At 33.6% G+C, this 20,605-nt stretch overlaps 1 protein-coding gene across 1 annotated transcript in view; it reads right to left on the bottom strand.

Annotated features, from left to right (window-relative positions):
• The window catches only part of LOC108733846 (neuronal PAS domain-containing protein 4), a 62,703-nt gene that overhangs the window by 33,391 nt on the left and 8,707 nt on the right, over positions 1–20,605 (bottom strand). The window contains exons 2-3 of the mRNA XM_025979845.1: positions 8,180–8,361; positions 409–467 (exon numbers count right to left, since the gene is read on the bottom strand). Of these exons, the coding sequence (XP_025835630.1) occupies positions 409–467; positions 8,180–8,361 (241 nt within the window). The remainder of the gene's footprint in view (positions 1–408; positions 468–8,179; positions 8,362–20,605) is intronic.

The following is a 20,605-nucleotide window of genomic DNA, read 5'->3' as shown; positions in this document are numbered from 1 at the left end:
CACCATATTCTCCAGACCTGGCACCATCGGATTATTATTTGTTCCGGTCACTCCAAAATTTTTTAGACGGTAAAACCTTCACCTCAAATGAGGAGGTCAAAAACCTCCTCGATCAGTTTTTTGCCAGCAAAGACCAAAAATTTTATGAGCGTGGAATTATGCTACTACCAGAAAGATGGCAAAAGGTGTTGGACCAGAACGGTCAATATATAATTTAATAAAGTATTTGTTTATTATACGAAAACTGTCTTTCATTTCCACAAAAAAAAACGAAATGACTTTCCGAACAACCCTATATACATAGCAGTTTATAAAAATACAAATGCTCTTTATTGAACTTAGTACATGCCCCTGTTGGCTGTCGTCATTGGTAATAATGTAGATAGAAAATAAACGAGAAAAACTCACCTTTGAAAAGCCAATATTAGGTGTCGGTACTTGCAGACTGGAGTCGTGGCATTTAAAAGCTGTAACAAAATAGAATTGATTGTATAACTGACGCGGCAGGTGGTGTAATAGGAATAAATTAGGCTATAAAAACTACGCCTTAAAAGAAACATCAGGAAATAGAAAAAACAATGAATGCCCTTTCCTTTTTATAAAATGAATATTACATAAATTATATAGGTACGTAATGGACGCTAAACTACGTAAATGAACCAAAAAAAAAATAGTCTCGGAAAGGATTTTATAAACACTATAAAATTATTGTCAGACACATCGAGACGAGCAAAAAAATATAATTAAGACATTCTTTTATAGTTACTACTGTCTACTGTTCCAGTGACATTAACTGGAGACTACTGAAATACTTTTAATTATGTCAACTTGTTAGATTAGGTAAAAAAAATAATAAGTTCGGAGTTTCTTTCTGAATGGAAAATAAGTATAAATTATTAAATAAAAGCTAAAATGTCAGGACAGGCAGTCCTAATTACACAGTCTGATTGACCCTGGATGGTTACAGCCCTTTAAAATGCGATTTGAAATTCGATTCTTAAAAAATTCTGAAGGCAAAATATCCTGACAAAGACTTTCGTGGCCACTAGGTGAACTGATGCTCAAGAAAAATTAGTTATCATTTGCGCGAGAACGTTCTGAAACCTTCCAGAAAATTAAAAAAAAATTCTCGAACCCTGTAGATGTAAGGTGTTGAGAAAAAAAATATGAAATTCTGTAACGATTTGTCCACATGTCGGGCTCAATTAGGATCTTTATTGATTTTCTATGTGGAGTCCTTTGGGGGGATAGTCTCTTAATATGATGATAGTATTAATGTGATAAATTGGAATAAAAAAGAAGAAACAAATAACTCGAAATTTTTTAATATTCGCACAACTCTAATAGAGATATTAAATGTTATTGAAAATCCTTTCACTCAAGGAAATGCTTTGTACTGATGAAAGGAATTTTCATCACTGTCAATAAAATAAGGTTAGTGATACCAAGCTCAATGTATTCTTACTTATTGTAAAAATACCTTCTATAAAGTTCTTGCATAACAGTCTATTACAACTATACTGCATTCAGTAGGTGCGGTCCCTAAGATGTGGCAACTACAAACGATTACCAAGAAAAGGAGATGTCAAAAGGATTATTGTACATTTATCTGAATGATACTATTGGTTACAGTGCACAAATTTACTTGCAATTCATTTATTAAATGGAAACTGTTTTTTACTAGATAATAAACAAAATGGTTTTCTGGAAAAGTCGAGCTATGAAATTTTATTGCATCCACAAGTTCAAAACAAAATAAATGCTTTACAAATGACTCAACATCTAATTAAATACCATCGATAACAATTTAGCTAATCTAAAGGAAGAAAATCTACCTTTAATTAATTAGCTGTAAATTAGCAATTGAACAAATCAATAACTAAAAGACTACAGTATTTTTTGTTTATTGCATTGAATGAGGGTATCATTAGATAGTTCCCCTAATGCAATATTGAAAATTTATTACTAAAAATGATCTCCATAAAGAGTTAAATATTCCTTTTTGAAAATTTAAATTATCTAAATATTAATTACGTTAGAAGCTTTTTTGTCGCTGTTGTCAATGAAAATGTTTTGACTGTTAAAACTTCATTTGGGCTACCTTAAAACATGAAACCTAACCTTACCTACCCTTACTGCTTTAAAAGATGAAATATTCACATACTTACAAAAGGTCATTAAAATGTCACTTTGTTTCTAAATTACCTAGGAAAAATACTGGAAAAAAATCCTAAATGAACTGTTTAATTACTACTTTCACGAGCACTGAATCTCCCTACAATTTTTATGTATAATTATCTAGAAACTTGCATGGAAGATCTTAAGAATATTTATTATCAAACAGTAGTTAAATCCGTTAGATTAAGTCATATTCCCTATTCTTATCATGATGATATGCTTCATATCAAATAGATGAAAATTGAAGATTGCCTTTAAATATTTTCTTATTATTGCTCCAAAAACGTATAAAAAGTGAAGGGGACTTGGGATTTGTTAGTGTACCATATGAAGTACGGCGATAATATGTGTGTAAAAATGCTTACAAAATTTTTCAATACAATTTTTCTTTATTTTGAAGTGAAAATTGATCCCGACTCATCCTTGTTTTCTAATAAGTCTTTCAGAAATTGTTACAGCTTTTTTCGAGGATGTGTGCTACGCAATAATTTGCAACACCATGCGAGCTTAATATATTTTTCTTTTTCTGGCATGAGTGAAGGTACGTAAGACATAGATGCTTTAAAGGCTGAGAAGTTTTAAAAGTGAAAAAAAGTAAAGAGACAGCCAGTAAACTGCGGTATTAAATCAGCTCTTTTCGGTAAGAAAAAAGTTGCAGGAGTGAAATTACCCATTGTTTATCGAAATTGAATGGTAGAATATTAAGTCAATCAATGTCGATTTGAACGAGAGTGACAAAATCCCCCATTGATTGGCCTGTCAATTAACTCTTCTTGGGACATGTATACGTGCGTGGAAACGCGTCTTATCAGATCCTCCCGTCACTGTTAACTCCCGTGAAATGTTTATGGAATAGACGGTTGACTCTGTCTCCAACTACCGTCATCGTCTTTTAATTATTCTACAACTAACTGTCCTCTTGCTGGCTGCATCTTGTCTCTTCTTTCTCCGTGTATTTGTAAATAATACCCTTTACCTTGTCTATTACTCCTTGTATCTAATTATACGGTACCAATATTCTTTTTGCACTCTAAATTAACTCTAACAATCGACTGATTACCTGCTAACTTTCGTAATTTCCTCGCATTCCCTTTTTCCGATATAAAGAAATCAATGACTGTCGAACAAGTACGCATAATGGCGTTCATCCTTTTACCCTGGCAAAGAAAAATAATTTTGAAAATTTTCAATGCTAAAAAAAACAGGTTTTTTGGACCATTGTTATCTGGATAATGCTTGATGTATATTCGAGATTAATGACCTAGGATTGTCTCTCCTTCGGTGAGAACACCGATTGAGTCTTTTATGCGACACGACGTTTCGCCAATAACTATATTTGACGTCCTCAGGGAATGTATTAGCAAGTTAGCGAAACGTCGATTAACCGCTCCATCGGTGTTCTAACCGAAGGAAAAGCAATCGTAGACCGTGGACCACGGCGATCAAGCTCGAATCATATCAAGCATTATCCAAAGGTATAACTTGATTTTGTCCCACAATATTTGTAGATAAATAATATTAAAAATTAACAATTTTTATTATTTTTTTTTTCAAAACCAGACACGTAAATGCCAAAGGCATTTATTTTATTTTCCGATTATTTTTGACATAGTTTAGTTTATTTTATTTTATTCTTTTAATTATGACAAATATACATATTTTAATTATATTCACCATCATAAGTTAGTCAGTCCTAAGACACGTACTTCCACTCTTTCCTATCCTGAGCTAATCTTTGCCCTAAAACTAGAACGACCCACATCCTTAACTATTTGTGAACCGTAATCTAACCTAAGTCTACCTCTACCCCTCGTAACTCCCGTTTCTGCCATCAATATGTCTCTGACTAAATTTTCATACCTGAAAAAGTGTCCTACCTGGCCTATTTCTTACTGACTTCCGTAGAGTTTTCTGTTCTCTAACTCTTTCTAATACCTCTTCATTTCTAACCTTCTCTGTCCACGGTATCCTCATCATTCGCCTGTAACACCACATTTCGAATGCTTCTAACCTTTTCTTTTCCGCCGCGTCCACCATCCATGTTTCGCACCCGTACAGCACCGCGCTCCAAACATGCACCTTTAACAACCTTTTTCGAATTTCTAAATTAACCATTCGCCAGCTTAAAAGTGACTTCTTTTTATTGAAGGCGACTCGACCCTACGCTATCCTCTGCTTTATATCCCTACCCCTCCTTCCGTCCTGACATATCTGACTTCCTAGATACCTAAAATCGGCTACTTCTTCTAATCGTTCATCTCCTATCTTTATATTCGCTGTTTCCCTACATTTCCTTCCCTTACATACCAGTATTTTTGTTTTACTTTTAGTTATTTTCATACAGTACTGTTTTGTCAATTTTATTAATCCAGTTTTTATGACTTCTAAAATCTCTAAAATAAACATATTCTGCCTATAAAATTTTCCAACCGATATTTTCAATTTTTCTTCCTGCAGATTTCGTATAATACGTATAAGGAGAAATGGTACTGAACGTTTCAATTAATTTATTATAGAAATAAAATTAGGGTTAATAGTCCTGTAAATTTGGCTTTCATTCAACGGTGGTTACTGACAGAAAAACAAGACACCTAGATATAGATTTCACTACATTGGAAAGTGTTAAATGTTAATCTTTAGTGATGTTAAAATTTTTCAGCGTGCTAGTACCTTAGGTAGGTATACATAAACCAGCTACATTCACTTAATTTCAACAAGGTTAAGTGTGGGAACACATTCTCTATCGCAGACGCTTGCAAACCCAATACCATAAGTTGCTTTAAAATAAATGGAAAATTGCGAAACATCTTATTTAATGAGATGCAGCATTTAATTTAATTTCAAACACTACTAGCACAGAACAATCGATATTCTGACTTCCTTACCTAACTGGCTGACTTTAGAAAACTTCTATTGATTCAAATAATTATTTCAACGATTATAGATACCTAGGTATTTCACTCATCAAAAAATTTTAAAATTATTTCGAATAAAACACAAATAGTCTTGGGTGATTTAAATCTTTACCGCACCAAATAGTTTGCCAATGAGTCTAAGGGATAGTTACAGGGTGCCAAACCCCTCAATACCGCTTAGTATTGAATTATTATTTTCCAGTGGAAGTTTTTCTTGTTCCCCAATATTCTTTCTAGCTCTAAAATTTATTTAAGGTAAGATTATGCCGATGAGATAGTTTGTCAGCGGGTCCAAGGGATATTTACTGGGTGCGAAACCCCTCAATACTGCTTACTATTGAATTACTAATTTCCAGTGGAAGTTTTTCTTGTGCCACGATAATTTTTTGTATCCTAGCTCTAAAAGTGATTTAAATTAAGATAATGACTATGAAATAGTTTGTCAGCGATTGTAAATATATAGAAGGCAGATAGAGCAATTCTTATGAATATTAAACGTCGTTATTGGCCATTATTTTGTAAATTCTGTTATTTAGTTGGTTTCTTGATCATTTAAGAAAGTAAGGCCCCAAGGCAAATTGTTTGTTTAACCCTTCGGTATTTATACCACTCTTCCTGATTTCTATATATTTACGCCAACAGTTTGCTAATTTAAAATGATTTTTACTATTCACCACATCTTTGTTTTTCTGTTAAAATTTTCCGTTTATTTTGTAATAGTTTTCCATAAAATGTAATCTAAGTATAACAGAGAAATCGTGGAGCAGCGAGCATTATGTTACTTACATCTTTAATGGAAAATTAACAAAATCGCAATAACAATAACATCCTCTTATTGCGAATGATTCAGCCAATTAACAATAGGTATGTTAATTACATTACAACCACAAATCCTAATTAAATTCATTTGATGATATCATTAACGACAGAAAGCTAATAATAGTAGTAATTTTCAAGTCGTAATAGATGACCTGAAAAATGGTCCTTAGTTAAAGACAATCGATAACTTTAGGCTTTTAAAAAACCCGGATTTAGTGGATGCCTGTAGCTGTGACAAAACCTTAGTCATAATCTAGCAAAAACAAGCGCAAGTCGGACCCGTTGGCATGTATCCGTTGCGAGAATTGTGTCTCGAAGATCTCAAAGATTTTTCCCGCTTTTTCCGAGTATGTTTCCCCACAAAATCATTCCCAAAATTAAACTTACGAGGTCTATTCAAAAAGTATCGCGAATTTTGAATTTCCGCGGGTTACGTTTATTCGATTTTCGATTTTTATGTGGCGTTATGTTGGTACTCATGTCTCTAGGGTTGCCATCCGTTCGGGTTTCCCCGGATTTGTCCTAGTTTAGAAGGCATCCGGGGGGGCTTCATTTGTAGTCCTGGTTTAAAAATTGAAAGTCCTTTTCATTTCCGCCGCGCCCACTGTCCATGTTTCGCACCCGTATAACTCCGTGCTCCAAACATACACCTTTAACAACCTTTTTCGAATTTGTAAATTAACCGTTCGCGAGCATAGAAGTGACTTCTTTTTATTAAAGGCGACACGACCGTGCGCTATCCTCTGCTTTATATCCCTACTACTCCTTCCGTCCTGACTTATCTGACTTCCTAGATATCTAAAATCAGCCACTTCTTCTAATTTTTCGTCTCCTATCTTTATATTCGCTCTTTCCCTACTTTTTCTTCCCTTGCATACCAGTATTTTAGTTTTACTTTTATTTATTTTCATACAGTACTGATCTGTCAGTACCGTTTCCAATTTATTTAAAGCTATCTCTAGATCCTCCTTGCTAGATGCTAATACTGCTATATCATCTGCAAATCTAAGCATACTAATCTTTTGCCCTTGCACATCTATCCCTACAGTTGTACTGTCTTTAATGATGTTGATGGCGTCTTCGATGTATAGATTAAAAAGTAGCGGTGACAGTGTGCATCCCTGTCTGACTCTCTTCCTAATATTTCTTCTTTACATTACTGCTGAACCTCTATAAGTATATACACAAACTATGTATGGCTCTATATATCATCCCTACATTTTTAAGAATATTTAACATCTTGTCCCATTTAACATTGGCAAAAGCTTTCTCTAAATCTACAAATTTTTTTACAGCTCCAAGGGATTGCAGACCTGAGTATTTAATATTAATTTCAACTTGATACCGCAACGCGTTCCAGAGAAAAAGGGTTTTGAGTGATACATACACAGCCGGACGACGAAGTGATCCTATGAGAATTCTTTTTGAAACAATCCGACTATTGATGGTATAATTTTATCGAAAGAACACAAATAATCAGTTTAGAAACCTGATAAGAAAATTTGCGTCATATAGCTGACTTATCCTTTTTACTAAAACATTATAAGTTTTCGAAATCGTCATAGAAAAATATACATATGTTTATACCATCAGCACGGAAATAATAATTAATGTGAACAAATAAAAGGAAGATGTACAATTGAAATCGCTATCCATAATTGATTATGTCAGGATTGAAAATAAATTGCTCTTGTAGATCATATATGCCATAAACTTATTAATTGATAATTATCGCTATGGGATCTTACATAATGGGTCAGATTATATTAATTGTATCTTAACCCAGACACTGCGTTGGGTGGCTAATTATAGTAGCAAACAATACCCCTAATTATTATACCATACACCACACAATAGTACCGGAACTAAAAACTATCGTATTTTGGCACACTCTGCCAATTCTTTTAATTGGCAACTAGTCTTTATGCAAAATAAAACGCTAATGGCCACGTGGATTTATTTTTAAAAAAATGTGAAAGGTTTTGTTGACCTTTTCATTATTTTACGCTAACTAAAAATGAAACCGAAAAAACCGTTAGGTAATTAAATATATTTTAAATTAAATTCATTTTACACTGTAAATAAATAAATAAATATCTGTACAATTAAACTAAACTTATTTTGTGATCTTGTCAATTTGACAACTTTCTCGATTATTAATTTTTATATTCCGTGAAATAATTTATAATGTAAATACTTAAGTAAGTAAATGTTAAATTTGTACATTCATACACCGGGATGAAGAATATTTTTAAATGTGTACATACCTTGTTGAAAATAATTGGCTTTCCTTACGTAAACACAAACTAGAGCCATTAGTTGAAGTTGTGATAACCTTTGGCGTGTTGAGGGAGGCAATGGAAGCAATTCTCGTAAATTCGCAATTTCTGCGTTGATTAAATCTCTTCGTAGTTTACTTGCACCTTTCGTTGATTTATTGGCATCAAACCTGCAAAAAAAAACGAGATTAGTTAATGTAAAGATATTGTTTAAAAAATCCTAAATCTCGTTATTGCATTTAATTAATGTATTGCTTAATAAATTTATTAGCGAGTATCAAGTGTAGATACTTTAAATGTATTGATTAATGTACATAATAATATGTCAAATTTTACATATTGTTCATTTTGTCTGTTTTATTAATTGAACCATTCCGAGTAAGATAGTGTTTGATTACCTTACCTAACCTTTTTCTTATCAATGTCTTTCTACTATTGAATCTTTAACTGGGAAATTGAATTGATTTACTTGGGTTACGCTAGTCTAACCTATCCTCACATGTAAATAATCTTCATAACATAAATTTTAGTAAAAACCCCGTTAAACTGTGAAAATACCTAACCAAACCTCTTCTACTATTAAATCTTTAACTAGGAGATTCAATTGGTTTAGATGGGTTACGCTAGCCTAACCTACCTTCACATGTAAGTAATCTTCATAACATAAATTTTAGTAAAAACCCCGTTAAACTGTATAAATACCTAACCAAACCTCTTCTACTATTAAATCTATAACTGGGAGATTGAATTGATTTAGTCCTAACCTATCCTCACATGTAAATAAATTTCACTATGTTTAATTTTAGTAAAACACCCGTTAAACTATATAAATACCTAAACAAACCTCTTGAAAATAAACCATTTGACATAGAAAACTGTTATGTGCTAACCCTAGATATATAATTTTTTAAAATAATCATCAAGGAAGGGAGGACAACCAAGATCAATGTCTCTTGCAAATGTTCTGATATATCTAAAAGGATAGACAAAGATCGGTTGTCACAAGGTGTCTTTTTTTTAAAGACCACCTAAGTACACGGCGATATCCAGTCTATATTATGTTGATACATAGTGTAAACCTAACCTAACCTAACCTAACCTCTTCTTCTAAGGCACGTTGATATATAAGACTATTATATGCTAACCTAAACTGTAAATAACCATGATTATAGTTTCGTAAAATAAAAATTTGAAATCCATTTAGCTTAATTCCATTTCGTTAATAGTTTTTAGTGTTTTTAGTTTGTAAGGCATTTTTAAAATGGGGTAGAACAATTAGTTGGGGATTATTTATTCGTGACTTTTAGAACCCGTTAAGTTAGGTGTTATTTAGCAAGTAAACGGCAAAGAGTTTATATATACGCATTTATGTAACCAATCTGAACAAGACTCTAATAAATTTAGTTGTTAATTACTAGTGCTGTAGATTGTATGTTTACATGTAGTTCCTATCATGACAGAGTTTACTTTCAATGTCTCAGTTTCGCTGCCCGGTAAAATTCTTCAGCCGTAATATTTTCCTGCCCGGTACAAGTATCTAATGAGTTAATTTATCAAATTTATTAGCCAAAGACTTAAGGTTCACAAACAACTTTTTTATAAATGAATAAAAACATACAAATGAAGTATATGAAAAATTTTTAATTTTTAGTTTGGTTTAATGAAATTGTTCAAAACAATTAATTGAAGAGATGTGAAATACAGATGTTATTTTAAAAGATCCAAAAAAAAGATGTTACGCCTATATCATCATCATAAGGTTGTCAGTCCTAAGACTGGTTGGACACGCACATCCACTCTTTCCTATCCTGAGCTAATCTTCGCCTTAAATTAGAACAACCCACAACACACATTCTTAACTATTTGCGAACAATCTAACCTAGGTCTACTTCTACCCCTCTTAACTTCCGTTTCTGCCTCTAATATGTCTCTGACTAGACCTTCATGCCTGAGAAGGTGTTTTACTAGCCTATCTCGCCTATTTCTTATTGACTTCCATAGAGTCCTCTATTCTCCTATTCTTTGTAATACCTCTTCATTTCTAACCTTCTTTATCCACGGTGTTTCGAACTCTTCTAACCTTTTCTTTTCCACCGCGCCCACTGCCCATGTTTCGCATCCGTACAGCGCCGCGTTCCAAACATACATACGCCAATATGCTAAATTAATGTTAAATTAGGAAATAACTAAACTTCACTAGACCATGTTGATAACTAAGCCTTTATTTAGTAAAAAATTTGTTGAAACAGAAATTAATGTTTAGAAAAAGGCATTTAAAATGGAAAGGAGAAAAAGGCATTCTGCATTTCGAGTAGAGCTTTTCGAAATAAATCGCATCTTTGATTAATTGGTTTGAAAAGTAATTAAAGGATGGAGAAGTGGTGTAAGTTTGTGTAGATTCCATTACAGGTCAGGAAGGATTTACTAATATTTATGGTAGTTACATTTTCAGCTAATTGTAGTTAGCAAGCGGAGTTACTTTCATCAGTAACTCACTGTCGGCAGAGGTTACATCTTATGGATATAAAATTTCGAACTTGAAACAAACCAGCAACATTTATCATCACTTGGGGATTGTAGGTACATACAATTCGTTACAAGAGAAAGTATAACAAATTTATAACACAGCGTACATCATTAATAACACCGCTAATGAAAGAAAATAGCTGTAAATAGCTTTGATTGTTTTTTTAAACGTCATTTTATACCATCCATTAATATAACATGCGAGATGTTAAGGAACTTTCGGCTCCTTGTCAAACTAAACGATTGAAAGATGTCTAAAAAAGGCTTCTTCTAAGAGCACTCTTCCTTATAATTACCCACTCGAGAGTGTAGGTAGAAATTTCAATATTTAATTGTAAGCTTGTACATTATTGCCTTTTATATTATCAAGTCTTTTAATTGACAATGCACAAACAAATACGAATATCTACCGTCTGACTTTTGCAACTTGAATTTTATTAATCTCTCTTTTTATAAAATTGTTAAAAATTTAAAAACCTTTAATTGAGACCAATAAAAGTATCTTACCTAAAAATTGAGTTTACAACCAAAAACAGGTGTACATAGAATCCGTTTATAATGACATCAAAGGAAAATGACAAAACGTCATACTAAGCGGGCGTCATGCACAGCATAGTCTTAGAAAATAAACAATTTTCGATTTTGGTTAATTATTTAGTTTAATAGAGAGAAAAACTATAAATTGTATATATCTATTAACAGAAAAAGAAAAAGAACGATGAATTGTAATATCAATATACATAAGAAGGGGTCAGAAAAATGAGCGAAAATGTTATTATTNTTTTAATACAGTAGAATCCGTTTATAATGACGTAGACGTCATACTAAGCAGACGTCGTACAAAGCGTAGTTTTAGAAAATGAACAACTTTCTATTTTGGTTAGTTATTTAGTTTAATTGAGAGAAAAACTATAAATTGTATATATCTATTAACAGAAAAAGAAAAAGAAGGATGAATTGTAATATCAAATGTCATTGGGTCACTATAGCCGGATATGATTTCTTGAGAATCAGTCATAATAAACGATATGTCATTTTAAACGGAGTTGTTATATCCAAACTTTCCTATAAAGAATTTATTATGAAAACCAAACTTAACACTGCAATTACTTCATATTAATCGGTTGGTCAATATAGAAGATAGTTGTAATAAACGAATTCCACTGTATTTCACTTATAAGACGTTGTTCCGAGTTGAAAGAATTAATTGCGTTTTTGTGAATAAAACTGTGTAACACCCTGTACGTCGCATGGATAATTTAGTTATCCTAAAAGAATTTTTTAGCGTTATTCAATGTCGAAAACTTTCAAAGGATAAACAAAAACCGTCGGCGGATTGGTTGAGGTCTTTCACTTTTCTAAACATTTTTCAAAGCATCGAATGTTACTGAATTGATGTATACAATAGGTTGGTAATCTATTCAAGTAAAGCTTGACTTCGGTTAAGTGTGTTCTCCTTAGCTAATATTTAAAATTTTTACGCACGAATGCCTCTCGGAAACCCTGTTTGTATTTGTTAAGCCGTTAATTTATCCATTACCTATCGCGTACAAAAAACTTAAGTTCCAATCTAAACTGCTCCAAATCGGTTTTTACATAGATTCACGTAACAATTCTGAAGACGATTTTAAAAATACGACCACGTAGTTATTGTTTTTGACAATTCATTGCTTTCCTACATATATGTACGTATGTGTACCAATAAAAACCAGAAAAATACCAACGTTTGAATTAACAATTGCAGTCATTACACTCCTCTGCCATTTGGTGCAAGTATTCAATTGTTTCTGCTGAACACAACTCCCATTCTTCCCTCACATACTAATATCTCTGTCACAAAGGACTGAAATAACGGTAACGGCTTGTAAAAAAATATTACGTACTCCAGGACAACGCTCTACCAAGAACAAAGACACTACCACCCCATCATTGTTATTATTCTATCCATATGCCAGCTCAACCTTTCTATAACAAAAACTTTACGCTGACAATTAAAGTAGGTCCTTTACAAACAAATTACTTAATCTGATTACCTAAGGGACGTAGGAAATGTGAAACAGAATTCAAAACGTGAATATACACACAAACAAAATTAAATTACAATAGAGCTTGGTTATAGCGTCACCTGAGAGTACCGGTGAGATTTTGACGTAATGTTTCGACATTAGGCAATTTTTGAAACATATTTTGCACTATGTGGTCCATATAATAATAACAGTAAATGCCGCAAAGAAAAGCAAGTGGGAATTGGCGACTTTTCACTTTGCCTACCAAGATGATGACATCTGGCAATAAGACGACCGTTTCATAGATTTACAGCAATAAAAATTATGATGACCGATAAATTTGCAGGACTATTACGAACTGACGTTATATCAGAATTGTCGTTACAACCGATGCGGTACAGTCAAGTTAGACTGCAAATGAATCAAGTTCGTTCGTAGTTCAGTTTCTGTTTTATGTGGTCATCAGTAAACTTTTACATCAATGCGAGCGAAGCCGAGGGTAAAACCTATCATAAAACATTGTACAGATATTGTCAAAGGGACACAAAAGGACATAGGGTACGTTTTATCCAGAAAAAGAATACTGTTCCCGAGAGATAAAAAAAATAGTTTTATGTGATCGTCGATGATGATCCATACGTATTTAGGACATTAACGTGAGCGAAGGAATGGGTAAAACCTATCATGAAATTTTGTACACAAGTTGTCAAGGGTACAGAGAAGGCCATAGGGTACCTATTATTCAGAAAAATAACCCTGTTCCCGTGGTACAGAACAATTAGTTTTATGTGGTCGTTGATGATCTTTTATACGTATTTAGGATATCAACGCGAGAGAAGCCGCGGGTAAAACCTATCATAAAACATTGTACATATATTGTCAAGGGGACACAAAAGGACATAGGGTACCTTTTATCCAGAAAAATAATACTGTTCCCGAGAGATAAAAAAAATAGTTTTATGTGATCGTCGATGATGATCGACACGTATTTAGAACATTAACGTGAGCGAAGAAATGGGTAAAACCTATCATGGCATTTTGTACACACGTTGTCAAGGGTACAGAAAGGGCCATAGGGTACCTATTATTCAGAAAAATAACCCTGTTCCCGTGGTACAGAACAATTAGTTTTATGTGGTCGTTGATGATCTTTTATACGTATTTAGGATATCAACGCGAGAGAAGCCGCGGGTAAAACCTATCATAAAACATTGTACATATATTGTCAAGGGGACACAAAAGGACATAGGGTACCTTTTATCCAGAAAAATAATACTGTTCCCGAGAGATAAAAAAAATAGTTTTATGTGATCGTCGATGATGATCCATACGTATTTAGGACATTAACGTTAGCGAAGAAATGGGTAAAACCTATATATCATGACATTTTGTACACACGTTGTCAAGGGTACAGAGAAGGCCATAGGGTACCTATTATTCAGAAAAATAACCCTGTTCCCGTGGTACAGAACAATTAGTTTTATGTGGTCGTCGATGATCTTTTTTACGTGTTTAGGATATCAACGCGAGAGAAGCCGCGGGTGAAATCTACCATGAAATTTTGTACACATATTGTCAAGGTACAGAAAAGGACATGGGGTGTCTTTTATCCACAAAAAGTAACAGTGTTCCCAAAGAATAGAAACATTCGTTTTATATGGTCGTCGATGATCTTCGACGCGGCAACGCGTACAAAGCCGAAGGTAAAACCTAGTTACCTAGAAATGTTTAAATGTTTCAAAAAAAAGGATTTAACGCCAAAAGAATAAAAGATAATTCACAGCTAAGCTCGGATGTCCGTCCGTCTGTTTATATGTCGCAATTAAAATAAAATTTAAATCGACTCGAAGGGAAATAATCAATCATAACAATATAACATAATATAATAAATTTTTGTGACATGACAAACCGAATAGATGTTAAAAAGACAGTTAAAGTTCTCAAACGCTTTTCATTCATCTAGCCTAATACGTGGCCTGCGTGCTAGATGTTCTGTGAACCCTGAAAATGAGACTAATTTGTTTTTAATTAATCTCTGAACATTTCTTGTCTTCGAGCACAAGAATTCTACAAGAACCAAATAAAATTTTAAAGCAATTATGTAAGTAATTTAATCCAAAAAAGTCAGATAAGGAAGCGGCACCTACTTTGGCAACTATACCATGAAATTCTATAATAGCTCTTAAAATAAGAGAACTTTAACCATTTAAAAAGTAACTGGTACAAACAAAACACCTAAGAGAATATTTTGTATTGAACCATCTAGCAAGGAGGAGTTAGAGATGGGTTTAAATAAAATGGACAAGACAGTACTGTATTAAAATAAACAAAAGTAAAACAAAAATACTGGTATGCAAGGGAAGAAAAAGTAGGGAAGGAGCGAATATAAAGATAGGAGACCAAAAATTAAAAGAAGTGACCAATTTTAGGTATCTAAGAAGTCTCATAAGTCAGGACGGAAGGAGTAGTAGGGATATAAAGCAGAGGATAACTCAGGGTCGAGTCGCCTTCAATAATAAGAAGTCACTTCTATGCTCGCGAATGGTTAATTTAGAAATTCGAAAAAGGTTGTTAAAGGGGTATGTTTGTGGCAAGGCGCTGTACGGATGCGAAACATTAATAGTGGACGCGGTGGAAAAGAAAAGGTTGGAAACGTTCGAAATGTGGTGTTACAGGCGAATGATGAGGATACCGTGGATAGAGAAGGTTAGAAATGAAGTGGTATTAGAAAGAATAGGAGAACAGAGGACTCTATGGAAGTCAATTAGAAATAGGCGAGATAGGTTAGTAGGACACCTTCTCAGGCATGAAGGGCTAGTCAGGGACATATTGGAGGCAGAAACGGGAGTTAGGAGGGGTAGATGTAGACCTAGATTAGACTACTGTTCGCAGATAGTCAAGGATATGGGTTGTTCTAGTTTTAGGGAAATGCGAAGATTAGCTCAGGATAAGAAAGAGTGAAGGTGCGTGTCCAACCAGTCTTAGGACTGACGACCTTATGATGATGACGATGAACCGTCTTTCACTTAGCCCTAGCCAAAACGGTCCAAAATTACTTTTTTCGGTTATAAAATTTAAGAAAAACGGCAAATGATCCGTCAATTGTTACAAACGCCATCAATTTCAATGTTAAAGAACAGGAGTTTTCCAAAATTTCATCCGACTTTATTAAGATATTTATTAACGAATGAAAGCGTAAAAAAATTGTTGTACAATTGTATTAGATAACTATTACAAGGCTTAATTAAAAGACCAAATTGTAAGAAAGGGATATTTTCGAGATCCAGGATGTTATCGTTTAATTAGAATCTTTAATTAAAGAAACCTTAATTTTGATGTATTCGAAGTTCTAGTAGAAAGCAATTGGAAAAAATGAATATATCGGAGTATGTAAAATTAACTGTTATGGACTAGCACTATCTTTTTTCTTTGTTTAAGAAATATATATAAATTTACGTGCACATACGCATACATATTTAATAAATGCGCACAAAATAAAAAAGTATTTAATTTAATTATTGTCAAATAAGTTTAATGTAATTTTAAAATCTTTTTTCTTCAAAGCTACGTCAACTTGATGACTTGCATAAGAAATCGTTTCCCAGTTAGTATAGTAATTTAACGCAGTTAAGCGAAACGAGTAATCAGTGATCGCAAGCCTTTCGGCTTTACCGCTTAACACGTACAACCGACAAAATAGAAAACACAATATTTTTTAACCATCCCGTAAAAATTCAAGGAACTCACAAATAACTTATAATATTTAGTTACTGATTGCCCATTTCATTGTTTCAAATTCTTTAAATGATGGTTGGTAAAAACCAATATTTCAAAATTCTAAAAGGGCGGATAACAAAATTTAAAAATTGTGAAGGATTTGTGAATTTTTGACTTTTCACTATCACAAACTGTTATAAAAATCAATATTTCAAAATTCTAAAACATAATATGGCAGAATACAAAATTCAAAAATTGAGAAGAATTTGTGATTTTNAGCACATAAGTGATAGAAAGATATGATGGGATATCCTATTTCTTTTATTAACCTTAAGATTAGTCTCCGCAGACTACAGATTTCTGATCGGCCGACTATTTAATCGATTACTTAACCGGCATCACCGCAAACTGAAAGTGTTAATCAGACGGCATATATATTTATGGACTACTTTAATAAGCATAAAGAGATGCATAAGTGCGTATGTACGACGATTTAAACTTGATTGATAAATAGGTTTGGTGGGATTCACTATTTCCTTAAAACTTACTATCGGAGTCACCGCAGACTGCAGTTATTTTATCAGCATCAACATTTCCGGAAATGCTCACATAGGACCATTCTAAAATGTTTAATAGGCTGCCCTATTTCCGTTATTAAACTTACGATTAGATATTGCAGGTTAAGTTGTATATTATATATATGTACCTGCCTATATCTGAGATGATACCAACGAAGGACCTGACCAACAAAAAATGCCAAAGTTCATACCGTTCCACATTAAATTGTTACGGTATGCCTATTTAATATAAAACGTATGAAACAACATGGAGTAAAAGCTGTAATGGGTTTTTATTAGATTGACCTCAAGTTACCGGTTCCTAATAAATCTTGCTGCTATATAACTGATCATCAAAACCGAAAAGTACAAATGAGATACATACTTACAAAGAGAAATGCAATCGACACAGCAAGAAAAAGAAACAGTCTATTAAATCCATAAATATGAACGTATGGATGGAATAAACCACCAGTAACAAAATCACATTGAATCAAACTTATACTCATAGCAGGAAAGCAAAATTGTATCCCACTGCTTAGAGACACCGCAATGTGCTGATTTTTGGTCAGACAACAGCTTAATAACTGGTTACTTTAATCACTATAAGGAGGCATATAAGTGACAGAAATATTTGACGGGAAATCCTTCCTTTATTAATCTTAAGATTAGAGTTTCCGCAGACTACAGATTTTTGATCGGTCGACTATTTAATCGATTACTTAACCTACATCAAATTGTACGTAAGTGCAAACCTACGATGATTCAAAATCGGCCGATAAGAAAGTTTGATGAGATTTCTGATTTCCTCAAGTTAAGAAGTCTAGCAACTATCAACCGACTGCTTCATCATTATAGCGCCCTAGCGTGTAGAGTCCCCGACTGTTTAGAGCCACCGCAGACTGCGTAGTTTTGGTCACACGACAGCTTAATAACTGGTTACTTCAATCACCATAAAGAAACATGAGTAATATAAAGATATGATGGGATATCCTATTTCCTTCATTAATCTTAAGATTAGAGTTTCCGCAGACTACAGATTTTTGATCGGTCGACTATTTAATCGATTACTTAACCTACATCAAATTGTACGTAAGTTCAAACCTACGAGGATTCAAAATCGGCCGATAAGAAAGTTTGATGAAATTGATGATTTCTTCAGTCTAAAAAGTCTAGCAACTATCCACCGACTGCTTGATCATTATAGCGCCCTATGCATCAAGCGCGCAGAATCTTCGGCTGTTTAGACTTTAGAGCCACCGCAGACTGCTGATTGATCAGACGACAGCTTAATAACGGGTTACTCTAATCACCATAAAGAGGCATATGAGTGATAGAAAGATATGATGGCATATCCTATTTCCTTTATTAGTCTTAAGATTAGAGTCTCCGCAGACTACATATTTCTGATCGGTCGACTATTTAATCGATTACTTAACCAACATCAAGATGTACGTAAATGCAAACCTACGATAATTCAAAATGGGCCGATAAGAAAATTTGATTAAATTAATGATTTCTTCAGTCATAAAAGTCTAGCATCTATCCACCGACTGCTTGATCATTATAGTGCCCTATGCATCAAGCGCGCAGAATCACTGACTTTAGAGTATAGAGCCACCGCAGACTGTGTAGTTTTGATCACACGACAGCTTAATAACTGGTTACTTTAATCACCATAAAGAGGCATATGAGTGATAGAAAGATATGATGGGATATCCTATTTCCTTTATTAATCTTAAGATTAGAGTCTCCGCAGACTACAGATTTCTGATCGGTCGACTATTTAATCGATTACTTAACCAACATCAAGATGTACGTAAGTTCAAACCTACGATGATTCAAAATCGGCCGATAAGAAAGTTTGATGAGATTTCTGATTTCCTCAAGTTAAGAAGTCTAGCAACTATCAACCAACTGCTTGATCGTTATAGGGCCCTAGCGCGTAGAGTCCCCGACTGTTTAGAGCCACCGCAGACTGCTGATTTTTGGTCAGATAACATCTTAATAGCGGATTACTTTAATCTCCGTAAAGAAGCACATAAGTGATAGAAAGATATGATGGGATATCCTATTTCTTTTATTAACCTTAAGATTAGTCTCCGCAGACTACAGATTTCTGATCGGCCGACTATTTAATCGATTACTTAACCGGCATCACCGCAAACTGAAAGTGTTAATCAGACGGCATATATATTTATGGACTACTTTAATAAGCATAAAGAGATGCATAAGTGCGTATGTACGACGATTTAAACTTGATTGATAAATAGGTTTGGTGGGATTCACTATTTCCTTAAAACTTACTATCGGAGTCACCGCAGACTGCAGTTATTTTATCAGCATCAACATTTCCGGAAATGCTCACATAGGACCATTCTAAAATGTTTAATAGGCTGCCCTATTTCCGTTATTAAACTTACGATTAGATATTGCAGGATACAGATTTTTTATCGGTCGACTAATTAATGATTTATGTTCATATATTCATAGAACAACAACAAGCGATAGGCCCAAAAAAGTAAATAAACAAAATACAACTAATATCAATATTTTCATCATCATCATCATCATCATCATAAGGTCGTCAGTCCTAAGACTGGTTGGACACGTACCTCCACTCTTTCCTATCCTGAGCTAATCTTCGCATTTCCATAAAACTAGAACAACCCATATCCTTAACTATCTACGAACAGTAATCTAATGTAGGTCTACATTTACCCCTCCTAACTTCCGTTTCTGCCTTTAATATGTCTCTGACTAGACCTTCATGCCTGAGAAAGTGTCCTACTAACCTAACTCGCCTATTTCTTATTGACTTCCATAGAGTCCTCTGTTCTCTTACTCTTTCTAATACCTCTTCATTTCTAACCTTTTCTATCCACGGTATCCTCATTATTCGTCTGTAACACAACATTTTGAACGCTTTTAACCTTTTCTTTTTCGCAGCACCCACTGTCCATGTTTCGCACCCGCACAGCGCCGTGCTCCAAACATACACCTTTAACAACCTTTTTCGAATTTCTAAATTAACCGTTCCCGAGCATAAAAGTGATTTTTTCTTATTGAAGGCGACTCGACCCTGTGCTATTCTCTGCTCTATATCCCTACTACTCCTGCCGTCCTGACTTATCTGACTACCTAGATATCTAAAATCAGCCACTTCTTCTAATTTTTCGTCTCCTATCTTTATATTCGCTCTTTCCCTACTTTTCCTTTCCTTGCATACCAGTATTTTTGTTTTACTTTTATTTATTTTCATACAGTACTGTTTTGTCAATACCGCTTCCATTTTATTTAAAGCTATCTCTAGCTTCTCCTTGCGAGATGCTAATACTGCTTTATCATCTGCAAATCTAATTTATCTAATTTAATCTATTAATTAATATTTTGTACAAACTATAATGATCGAAAAAATTTATGTACATGTAGTAATTTTTGTACAACCTACAATTAGTAAATAAAAAATTTGCAAAAATTCCTTTTCGAATATTTCGCCCTGTATACAAATAACTGTCATCTAATATATTATTCAAGGACAATGTAAGAAACGAAGTAGAAAAAGTGCGATTATAAACAGATAACAGGTAATCTCTATATCCCTACTA

Source organism: Agrilus planipennis, unplaced genomic scaffold, assembly GCF_000699045.2.
Source record: "Agrilus planipennis isolate EAB-ADULT unplaced genomic scaffold, Apla_2.0 scaffold11, whole genome shotgun sequence".
NCBI lineage: Eukaryota > Metazoa > Arthropoda > Insecta > Coleoptera > Buprestidae > Agrilus > Agrilus planipennis.
This window is presented reverse-complemented; position numbering and strand designations above follow the sequence as displayed.